The sequence below is a fragment of the Astyanax mexicanus genome, chromosome 13, assembly GCF_023375975.1.
Source record: "Astyanax mexicanus isolate ESR-SI-001 chromosome 13, AstMex3_surface, whole genome shotgun sequence".
Lineage (NCBI taxonomy): Eukaryota > Metazoa > Chordata > Actinopteri > Characiformes > Acestrorhamphidae > Astyanax > Astyanax mexicanus.
In genome coordinates, this window is record NC_064420.1 from 34888239 (window position 1) to 34900531 (window position 12293).

At 39.4% G+C, this 12293-nt stretch overlaps 1 protein-coding gene across 1 annotated transcript; it reads right to left on the reverse strand.

Annotated features, from left to right (window-relative positions):
- Positions 1-800: 800 nt before the first annotated feature.
- tktb (transketolase b) lies at positions 801-11403 on the reverse strand. The gene is made up of 14 exons (XM_007249863.4): positions 11147-11403; positions 7790-7907; positions 7418-7531; positions 7206-7303; positions 6904-7095; positions 6591-6718; positions 6305-6501; positions 5596-5760; positions 4988-5144; positions 4733-4863; positions 3069-3152; positions 2757-2853; positions 2509-2628; positions 801-1664 (listed from the first exon to the last, which is right to left on the reverse strand). The coding sequence occupies exons 1-14, from the start codon at positions 11251-11253 to the stop codon at positions 1492-1494; spliced, it is 1881 nt and encodes a 626-aa protein (XP_007249925.2). The 5' UTR covers positions 11254-11403; the 3' UTR covers positions 801-1491.
- Between the last annotated feature and the right edge of the window lie 890 nt (positions 11404-12293).

The window sequence follows — 12293 nt, forward strand, 5'->3', positions numbered from 1 at the left end:
ATCTAGAGTTACCAAAAAATGATTTTATTTAAAAGACCCCTAAGAATTTAAATTGGCAGGCTTTTGCAGGTGATATAGGATCATACAGTTCTGTAATATGCATGTAATAATTATTTTAAAATAAGTGTCAGTGGGTATTGTGACATATATTTGTTAAGATTTTAGTTTAACAACCTGGCTTACACTTTTTGCTTTTTATTCATTTACTTATTGCAGAACAAACCTTTCTGCAAAAATCCTTGCCTTTTAAAAGACTTACTTTCAGTTGCACATTTTTTGCATTTCATTTTAGAAATTTTCATTGAAATGTTGCTATTGATACAATAGTGAATAAAATGGAGCAAATTTCACAATGTGAAAACTTAGAAGACCTCATTTCACAAGCATGAAGAGCACTCATCAGTACTGATTTAATGTCTAAACTAAACGGTTCAGAGAATGGGTCAACACCAACATCCAATTTCAGCAAAACTGGGTAAAGCATATAGAAGTTTTGATGGAAAAATGTTGCTCCCATTTAGAAGGATTAGAAGGTCTAGCACTTTAGAAATATTAGCTAAAAGAAAAAGGAATTTTTAATTTTAAATAAAACATTTAACAGATCAAAGATGACGAATGAAGGGACAGTAGGTTCAGTATAGGAGAATGATCGCCCTGCTTCAACACACCTCCCAACACTGTGCCTTGTGCTGTAGTGCCCCCTTGAGGCATCGCATGCTCATAAGATTCACCCAAATTTGCAGGCTGTGCTAGCAACTGTTGATAACTGCCATATGCTCAGATAAATGTAAACGGACAGATTGTGTGAACAGTTTAGTTTATTACAGTATATTGAAGGCAGTGTAAACCAGAGACAGGTCTACACACAATGACTGAATACTTCAGTAACATGACACACACAGACACTGGAACATCCAATCGGGTTACAACATCAGCTGCAACCAATGCAACTCCAGCATAACTCAGTAGCTTACACATAAGCAATGCAATGGCTGACACTACAGGCCTCTCTCCATCACCCTCTCTCTTAAGCACCATCATTTAGGAATTATTTCAAGAACTGTGAACACATTTAACAATTTAAGTACTCGTACTGGACAGACAAATGACCAGCGGATACGTACAACAATGAAGTGATTGTTGTAGCAGCTGAGGCAAGATGCTGGAGGAATGCAATGCCTGGAATGCCGATGAAGTAAAGCTTAAGAGCACAGATATAATAACTGAAATGCTCGTCATGATCTATTCAACCAAAAATGTGCAACAACCTGGACACTCCTTTTTTGAAGAAGGTGCTGCATATAAACTCTTACAGGAGAAAGTTACGTGAAATATGAAGACTTTAGAGAAGTGGGGATGACAATCTATAAGATTTCAGATTAGGATGTGCCAAACAGGGGAGGGTCTTCAGAAGCAGCTGGGCTCTAGGGGTTTAGTGCTAGTTCAGGAGGAAGCAGAAGGACAGTGAGGTTTTAGAAGAGGGATTCAGATTCAGTTGGCGAAGGTGCGTCTGACAGCAGCGACGATACACTTGGCACTGATGCCAAATAGGTCCAGTAGCTCCTGGGGTTTGCCGCTCTGGGGCACCCGGTCGACGGCCAGACGCTGGACAATAATGCCTGGCTCCTCCCCAACCGCTGCCAGCACAGCCTCTCCCAGACCACCTGTGCAGAGCAGCAAATCATGATCAGTCTCAGAGATATTATTTATAAAATAAAAAAAATAATAAAAAAAAAGATATTCTTATTCGTTTCCATTTTTTGCTCTTTAGACGCATATCTAGTTCAGGTTTAGTGTGGTGACCGTTCTAGCTGAACAAATAGACAATTAAATAATATACAGGAGAACTGCATTACACATTAATTGTATTCACACACTGAACATGTTGATGCTTCAGCTGCTACAAAAAGAGAGAGAGGTCCATAAAAGGCTAGTCTTTCTAAATGGAACTGCTATATATATATATATATATATATATATATATATATATATATATATATATATATATATATATATATATATATATATATATATAATTAAAATAAATAAAAAATGTGCCTTATATATAAAAATAGACTTTTATTGGATTGTGCGCCTTATAGTGCGAAGAATACTTATATTATTTAACTAAGATTCCCTGCTAATCATTTTAACAAAGGAGTTGTCAAGTTGTTATGCTTGAGTAAATAAATAAATAAATAAAAATGTAGACCACCAGAACTGCCTTTGTGCAATAAAATTAAAGTCAATAAAAAAAACAATTAAGTTACAATTTAATGAGTAAAGTGTTTTCCTTCCAGAAAATGAAAATGTATAAACTTCAGTACAGAGGGAGCTGTTTTTTAAAGATTGCCAACTGATTTTATGCCAACTGACTTCTTTTAGGCCTAATCAGTAATACAGATGAAGAAAAATTACACCCATACACTCCTAACACAACACACTGAGTCTGCAATATTCTGATCCTGAAAGGATGTTTTCATTCAGCTGCACCATAGAGCCGTTTACCCTCTTTGTAGTGATCCTCCACTGTGATCACTCTGCCTCCAGTGGCATGAGCACTGGCCACAATAGTTTCCGCATCCAGGGGCTTAATGGTGAATGGATCTATCACACGGATGTTCACACCTACAAACAGAAAGACACCAAGGTGAGTATATAGTGGGTTTTCTGAATAGGACTGCACACTGTTACACATGGAAATGCTTGTGCAAGTGCATATATTTTTCAACAAAGTCAACAAAGGGTGCCCAAACCTTCTTTGGCCAGCTGGTCATGTGCAGCAAGGGCCTCATGCAGGGTAACTCCAGCTCCAATCACAGTCACCTTATCACTGTCAGACTGACGCACCACCTACAGGACAGAAATGGAACAAACACTGAAGCTTTTTCTTTTTTTTTTTTTTTTTGCAAGCATGCACATTTCCAATCCCAGTGGTGGTGCATGTGTGCAATTGTGCTTACAGTATTGAAAGTAAATTTCACACTGTCAGAGCAATTCCTTTTTTTGCTGCAAATGTCTGAAGAGATCAATGCAAAATCCAGCAAGAGTGTGGTTTGTTGACTCACCCTGGCCTTGCCGATTTCAAATTTCTCTCCCGCCTCGTAGAGAACAGCTGTGTCTGGCCGGCTGGTCCGGATGAAACAGATGCCCTAAAAAAAAAAAAAAGAAAAAAAAAAAGGGTGCAATTAACTTCAAGGCCCAAAGGCAACTTCTTAACATTTTACGAAAAAAAAAAAGCCTTTCTATATTTCTATAATACGAGTGCTGTGCGATATGACAAGTTTCGACCCTATCGTTTTCACTGAAATTTTATCAATTATTCATGCAGATATATAAAAGTAGGTTACGATGAAATGTATTGGCTGCACTAAAAGGTAGTAATTCTCATTTGTGAAAGTTTGCTTTAAATGTCCCTTTGAAATAAAGTAGGAAAAAAGTAAGCAATGATATTTAGTCACATTTTTTGAAGAATAACTGAAAACATACTTAAATGTGGTAAATCATGATATATACCGTTATCGTGATAAAAAAAAATCCATATTGTGATGTATGATTTTTCCCATATCGCCCAGCACTATTAAATAAATCAGCTTACCGTATTTTTCGGACTATAAGGCGCACCGTATTATAAGACGCACTATCAAAGAACGCCTATTTTCTGCTATTTTTCCATACATAGGGCGCATCGCATTATAAGGCGCGTTAAGTGACACTAGAAAGGGTGCCTATATCAAAGTGAACAGGGGTGGCGCCATGTTTCCCTTCCCCCACCGGGGGTGGTCTCTTGCCAGTGGAGCGTCTCAGTATACAAATCTAGCTCTTTCAAAGTCAAACGAGTGCTGGATATTAATCTACACAGATTCCTCTCCTGAAAACTGTTTATTTGGGTGAGTAACGTGCTTCAGTTTATTTACAGTAAGCTTAGATTTCCAGATGTCCACTAAGGCTTGCTGCACCAGCGTTAGCATAGCTATCCGCTAGCACGCTAGCTAGTCACCTAAACTAGTAAAGTTAACCCAAACTTAAACGACAGCGTTACACTGAGTAATCCTGCGTGTTCTGGTAAGACAGTGAGATATTAGCTAGCGATTCGTCCCCCGTAGCTTGTTTTAACACGGTAAACAAGCAGATTACAGGCTGATAAAACTCACCTCTGAGAGAGTTAGCGCTTAGCATCTAGCTAATGCTAGCCAGGCAAAGCAGCACAGACTTACAGGCCGATAACTCACCTCTGAACGGTGAACGCTTAGCGATTAGCATCTAACTCTAATAATACTGCTCCAGCAGTATTAAAAGTACTAAATTTAGAAAATACTGATCTCTGAACAGTGAAAAAGCTAGCTAGCTAAGCGGTTAGCATCTAGCTAATGCTATTGCTGCTCCAGCCTCGGAGCGGCACGGCTCTGCACGGAGTGTGTGTTTACTGCTCCTTACACCTGACGGGTAAAATTTAGATAATACTGATCTCTGAACAGTGAATAAGCTAGCTAATGCTATTGCTGCTCCAGCCTCGGAGCTGCACGGCTCTGGACTCTGTATAGCACTGAAACTCTGTATAACGCTGCACGGAGTGTGTGTTTACTGCTCCTTACAACCTGACGAGTAAAATCCATACAAAAGGCGCACCGTATTATAAGACGCACTGTCAATTTTTGTGAAAATTAAAAGTTTTTAAGTGCGCCTTATAGTCCGAAAAATACGGTATCAGCAATATATGTGGTGTACACACCTTTGTATTGGCTGCCAACTCCACAGCTCTTTCAGTGGACACACCATCACTGGGGTAGAACACTGTGCATGTTGGGATAGCACGGAACATTGCAAGGTCCTCCAAGGCCATCTGAGATGGACCGTCTTCACCTGAGGAAAACAAACATTTCCACAAATCAGCAAAAAGGCTTCTCTTAAAGCTGGAGAGAGAAGAGAGGAAAATTCATGCAAATACATTTAGATATTGAGATTAAAAAAAAAAATAACGTCTTACCGATAGAAACGCCACAGTGGGAGCCTACAAGGTTGACGTTAGATTGGGAAATGGCAGCCATTCGGATCTGGTCATAGGCACGAGAAAAGAAGGCAGCAAACGTGCTGGCAAACGCAACTGTGCGGTCACGAGTAGCACAGCCAATCGCCACACTCACCTATTTAAAAAAAAAAAAAAGAGAGTAGAATAAATAGGTAAATAATAAATCACTGTATATTTTTACAAAATACATTCTAAATCCTGTAATTTCAAATTTTCCTGCAAACAGACGGCTACATATTACTGCAGATGATTGGCACTGACTGAATGGAATTGATTTATCAGCCAGATGAGTTGTTGTTTGAAGTCATGCCCTATTGAGCAAGCACTACAGTGATAACCATAATCTTACAGTTCACTTACTGGCTTACTAAAGTCGCAACTGATTACAGTTCAGAAGGGTGAGGTCAGGAGCTTGTGTACACATCACATCACATCACTCCACCCTTAGCTCATAACAGTGTCCCGCAATCACCATTTCTGATTCACCTACCATGAACTTCTCTGCTAAATGAGGACGTGCACCAAATCTTTTTTTAACATGGGTGTTCAAGAGCAAGCTTGCATACCATGTTCTGCTCAGCGATGAAGCACTCGATGTAACGTTCAGGGTGGGCTTTCTTGAAGATCTCAGAGAAGGTAGAGTTTTTGGTGTCTCCATCCAGAGCCACAACACGCTTGCTGGAATCACCCATCCTCTTTAGGGCCACACCATAGGCCTTTCTAGTAGAAATCTGTGCAAAAAAGAACAGCAAAGACCAGTTTTAATACAAATACACAGCTCTGCAAAAAATAAGATACCACTTCAGTTTCTAAATCAGTTTCTCTGATTTTGCCATTTAAAGGTGTATGTTTGAGTAAAATTGTGGTTTTATTCTATAAACCACTGCCAACATTTCTCCTGAGCTTTTAAACCTCAAATAATGCAAAGAAAACTAGTTCATATTCATTAAATCAATATTTGGTGGAATTACCCTGTTTTTTAATCATGGTTTTCGTGCATCTTGGCATGTTCTCCTCCACCAGTCTTACACACTGCTTTTGGATAACTTTATGCCACTCTTGGCGCAAATATTCAAGCGGTTCAGCTTGGTTTGATGGCTTGTGATCATCCATCTTCCTCTTGATTACATTCCAGAGGTTTTCAATTAGATAAAATCAAAGAATATAATTTATTAAAGTGGTCTCGTTTTTTCCAGAGCTGTAGATAATGAAAAGGTAATTATTCCTGCATATTGTTGGATTCTGATTACATATACCATAGTCAGTCATTATCACCTTGTCTCCAAGCTTGTATTCTGGAGCAGTGGGCAGCTGGATGGGAGTGTTATCAACGGGAGCTGCATCCTCATTGGGCAGCTCAGCCTGGATCTGTTTATTAGGGGCTTGAATCTGAGCCTGGAGATCAGCAAGCAGAGCATCCACACGGTCCTTAGGGACGGGCTTCCCATGCCAGTTCTCCTGATCCTCAATGCCTAAAGGCAGAAGCACAAGCTATTAGATTAAGCCGTTACATAGTTTCAAATGGTTTGAGAAAGATTTACACACAGACGCATTGCCTCACCTTTGAGGCCTTTTCCCTTGAAGGTTTTGGCAACAATGGCAGTGGGCTTCCCTTTGAAACGCTCTGCATGCCAAAGAGCCTTACACAGCTCCTCCACATCATGGCCATCAACCACGTAGGTGTTCCAGCTGATAAAGCAAAATACAAATTGCATTGTATTATTTTAAGATTACTAAATATGTTCATAACAGAAGAGGTTTCAGCACTAGTGCTGCTGTGCATTTTTTTTTAAACCTTGTCAGATTTCAATCAAGACGAGGAAGTAACAAACCACAGAAAGGGAACTGGTAAGCAGAAGAGGGAAGACTCTCACCCGAAAGCCTTGCAGCTCTCCTGGAACGCAGTTGTGTCATGTTTCAGTGGGGCAGCCTCACTCTGACCCAGACGGTTCACATCCAAGATGGCCACCAGGTTGTCCAGGCCATAGTGGGAAGCAAATGCCATAGCTTCCCACACAGCTCCCTCTGAGCATTCACCATCTCCCAGCAGACAGTACACACGGTAGCTAAACAGTGGATGAGAGGGTCACACTACAAATCCACTACATTATACTGTCAGTAAAAAAGGCCCAAACACCCAAAGTAACTGTCATTTCTAGTGCTTCAGCTGCTGTACCTGGACTTGTCAAAATGCTTTCCTGTGTAGGCCATTCCACACGCAGCTCCCAGACCCTGTCCCAGAGATCCTGTGGCCACATCCACAAACGCCAATTTCTTGAAACAAACCACAGAACATTAGGCAAAGAAAAGACTTCATACAGCATTCAAAATAAAACAATGCATGACCGAAAACCCTTCAGAAATCTGTGAATTCTCTTTATTACTCACAGGAGTAGGATGACCCTCAAGCTCACAGTCAAGCTTGCGCAGGTTAAGCAGGTCAGCCTCCTTCACATAACCAGCCTCAGCCCAGGCTGCATAGAGGATGGGAGCAGCATGACCCTTGAGATAGAGAGGTTAAAACATGGAGAATTTACATTACATACAAGGAATATAGATGGTATATTTTATGAATGTGCACTACATGTCCATATGTTTGTGGACACCGCTTCCAAAAGCTTGGACAGAATGCTGCCAATAGAAGAGCAATCTCTGGAGCAGGTAAACATGAACACAGTAGATACCATGGCTAATACCATAAGTGGGCTAGAAGGGGTAGAATTCCAACAAGGCAGAGTAAGTACACTGTCTGATGCTTACCTTTGACATGACAAAGCGGTCATTGCAGGCATTGCGGGGGTCTTTAGCTTTGTAACGCATAGTGTGGAAGAACAGCACAGACATGAGCTCGGCAGCACTGCAGCAGGAGGAGGGGTGCCTGCACAGGGGAGAACACTACAGTCAGCACTGTGCCAATTAACCATTAACCATCAGCACAAACACAGTCATTGCGCTAAAGACACCAAACGCACATGCAGGTCATCATCCTAATATGTAATTTCAACATACTGTAACATCAGTGTATTGATTAGGACATGACAAAGCAGTATGGCAAAAGAGGGAGACTGCACTGGCCTCCTGTACTTTAGATGAGTGGTTAGTATACCAGTGAACATACTAGCAAATGACATACTAATATACTTTGTGTGACAAGGGGTCATTTCTGTTAAATGTACAAAATCGGCCTATAAAATTATGGATTACTGCTTGAGGCAGTGGTGCATTTGCATGATAGAACAAATTAAATGCACAATACACAAACAGCTAAGTAGTACATTTTAGTTATAAATCAAGGCCTAGACATTGCAGTAATGCAGTTAGAGACAAAGTGCACATAGGACTTAATCAATTGGCCATTTCAACAACACAATCAAATATTACATTATTTTGTCAATCAAAAATTGCATATTAGCAATAAAACACACACACACACACGCCTTTTAATTAGCTCAATGTAGAAGTCTGCTTTCAGAACATTCGGTGATGTTGAACAACCATTTGTTTGCCCGTTGCAAAAGAGGCTAAAGGAAGCCACAAGATTTCTAAGGTCAGAGCAGTTTGGAAACCAACCATGCAATTCTTTCAGTGAGAACACATCCAAAAAACGGGTTATTGCCCAAGTACCCACTCTCAAACATGCATTTTCGTGTTATTTGGCAACATAAACCAAATTTACCAAACAGCACTTCATTAAAGAATTACCACTTGTGTTCTACAGACCTTTATTACGCTGAAATGCAAAAGACAAATAAAGTAAGCATTATTAGGATCTGTGTGAGCATGAGATATACTACATGAAATCAGTTCAGTCATCTAGGTCAAGCTTCTTCCCCCCCCCCCCCCTTCATTTCAGCTTGAAGGAAGCGTAAAGACTCTTATTACAGTACACTTACTTTGCTCAGACAAGGAAAAAAAAAAAAAAAAAAAAAAAAAAGTCACTGCCCACAACAATAAAAAGTATGAGGAAACAAAAAGAGTGAAGCAATGCCATTGTAGACCATGAGTCTAGGTATGATTACAATAGGCCAGAACTTACCATATTTCTGTGAGGAAATACCACCAGGTTTCAAAAAAAGAAATCTACACACTTAGAACAAATGAGAGATATATATATATATATATATATATATATATATATATATATATATATATATATATATATATATATATATATATATATATATATATATATATATATATATATATATATATAGTACTACATGTTTAGAGTCTAAAACCCCAGAAAACATACAATATTATTTTTATTTAGAAAGACTCCACATAAACTCAATGTTTTACCACATTTAATCTTTAAAAGAATCCTTTAGAGAGTGAAGCATCATTAATCTATCTTCAGACTGAATGCTTTAAAAAAATAATTCTGAACTCTTAAAACGTTATGAATACAGCATCTTTTTTGTTATTTCAGCCATTTCTCATTTTCTGCAAATAAATGCTCTAAATTACAATATTATCAACTGATTCAAAACCTTAAGTGGTCTCTATTTTTCCAAGAGCTGTATTTAAAGCTTTTGGTGGTTTAAATTTCTTCTATCTTCTTTTAAATTTCTCTCCTAACAAAAAATCCTGTAAACTTTTAAAAAAGGTTTCATAAGCAGGCCCTCCTAACATGAAAGCTCTGCTTTGTACACAATTTATTCCCTCACAAAACAAAGTTATAGAGCAAGGATCTAATCCTGACAAGATGTGAATCACTTTATCTTGAGAACTGGCAGAGGAATAAGAATATCTGCTTGATTTATTTTATGAAGAGGGGGGCCTTTATAACTTCTGTAACTTTATGTATACTGCTCGCTACTTTAATGAGCAAACTAACGTTCAATTTCAAAATTACAGGACTGCCCACGTGCGCTGTTTCGCCTAATATGTGTATAACGTGGTCCACGAGACCCCCTCAAACACCTGCACGTGATAATATTTAGCTAGTGAAGGCTGCGCAACACCGGGCTAGCACTTTTGCAAGCTAATGAAATACCTAACGTTAGCTAACTCGACTATCCGTCGGAGAAAGCAGGCAATATGTTTATGAACTGTCCATATACGAGCTTGAAAATGTAACAAATATTTTAGTATTATTTTTACTGTTTATTTCGACCAGCACAGCCAGACATGCCAGCTAAACTAGCATGGTAGCTAGCTAGCTAACCTATGGCTATAGCTAAGTTTAGCGGTAAGCCAATTTTCTCTTCACCACATGGAGGAAGGCCATGCTGGGTTACGGGTACAACTGGCTAATGGTTCGTATTAAGCAATTAAATTACACTTTAATTAGAAGGTCAGAAGTGCACATAATTAACCTAACTAGTTAAATAACTAATCGTTACACCCTTACTAAGCTTACTAGTTAGAAACTTCTGCACTGAATGAATGACAGATAGGAGGTGGGTGGGTAATCCAGGTCTAAAAAAGTTCAAAATCCATCCAACTGCCTGAGAGGCTATTCTATTTAATGTTGTATTGGTTTTAAAGTAATTTCAATATATAGGAAAATAGCACATTAATCAATCTCGAAAACAAGCACACCAAAGAGAATGAGCACCAGTGTTGTAAGTACTAAAAAAGTTTGTATGAAATAAATAATGCAATAAATCTACATTTTAGTATGAAATGTGGGACAATGCAGTAGAATATTTAAATCTGACAGGCTTGTAGCTGTGTAATATGGATTTCTACTTTCTAGACCTGGATTGTCCACCTTTAAAGTCTCGGACGTCAATGCTATCAGCTAACTAGTCTAACTAAGCTAGCTAAACAGAGGTGGCAAATCCAAGTCCATATAATATAAATCCACTCCAGGATTTTGTTCAAACTGCCCGAATGGTTCCGCTGCAAGCTCAACCATCCAATCAGCTGCAGCAAAATCCTGGAACGGAGTCTAAACTGTCCTCTCTGGACCTGGATTTGCCACTTCTGCTACCAGGCTCACCAGAATCCACAATTTAAGTACCACGTGCGAAACTTTATGCAACACAAAAGTCGGTTCGTGCAACTGTTATATAATTAACTAGTTAAATTATAACTTGATGTACATATATATTATAGCTAAATAAAACCCTGCATTTTTTTTTTAGCTCATTGGCTAACTACTAAACTCACCCAGAATTGGAGGCGCATGTTGCCTTGATGGAGTTAATCCTCAGCTTGTTTGCGATGTCTTTCAGGCCCTGAAGAGTCTTCTCGTCGGGTTTGTGGTAGCTGTCCATATTCACAGGCGGTTCTTGGAGGGAGTCTGTAATAACTGGGAGTTTGTGTGTGAGAGATGAGGGTGGTTTGGGAGATTTTGCAGGGCTTGGTGTGTCGTCCCACAGCGAGACAGTGACAGGGGGCCAGGCAACGTGGGTGCGCAGCCACTTTAAACGGGGGCTGGACACGGGCTCCGCCCACGGACCGTTCTCATTGGACCAGGCGATCATAGCAAGATATCAGGACAGGGTTGGACTGCTGATCTCAGATCAGATTCTTTTGTATTTTGTACAGTTTTTTACTCAAAAACCGATTCTAGATCAGCAGTTCTGGGTACGGGTCTAGGGTTGCCAAATAGATGCAGTCAGGCCGTCATAAAGCAGCACAGTCGCGGATTTAGCTAGTGGGAATCTCAGTCATAAAGATGGTAATAATAAGGAAACTAATCTTAAGTGCAAGGGAAATGTTAACAGTGATATCTGACACGACAGACAGTTTATTAGCTAGCTAACACTGTTGCCTTGCAAGGTGAAAAATCCCTATATTATATAGGCATTAGATTTTTTACTACACTGGAAAAAATTTAGTCGGCCATTGTTTGTAGCTATGTGTGTGTGTTGTTGCGACATAATAGAAATAACCTGTAAAATACCTCTAAAGGTGAATAAAGGATCTCATTGTATTTCAGACTTGCCTGTCACTTTAAAAGCGACTGCAATCTCCGTGACTCAACAAGGAAGTGGCAAATTCTGCTCTCTCATTCTTACACAGTAGAAAAGCAGCGGGGTGTGTGATTTCCAGACGATACGCACAGATCCCCTGAGGATATTTAGACGGCCAACTTGCAAATGCTTTTTATAATTTAAAATAGCGGTGTTATCTAACAGGTTGAGAGTATGAACCCTTTTAGATTCTGCATCCATTACAGTGGACATCATGTATTTTCTTTCTTTTTAAATGTTTTGTTGCACAGAAAATTACTTGAGAGCTGTTGTCCATCAGAATAGACCATGAAAGACAAGATTATAAACCAATGAAACAGTAACTTGACCCCCCTCAG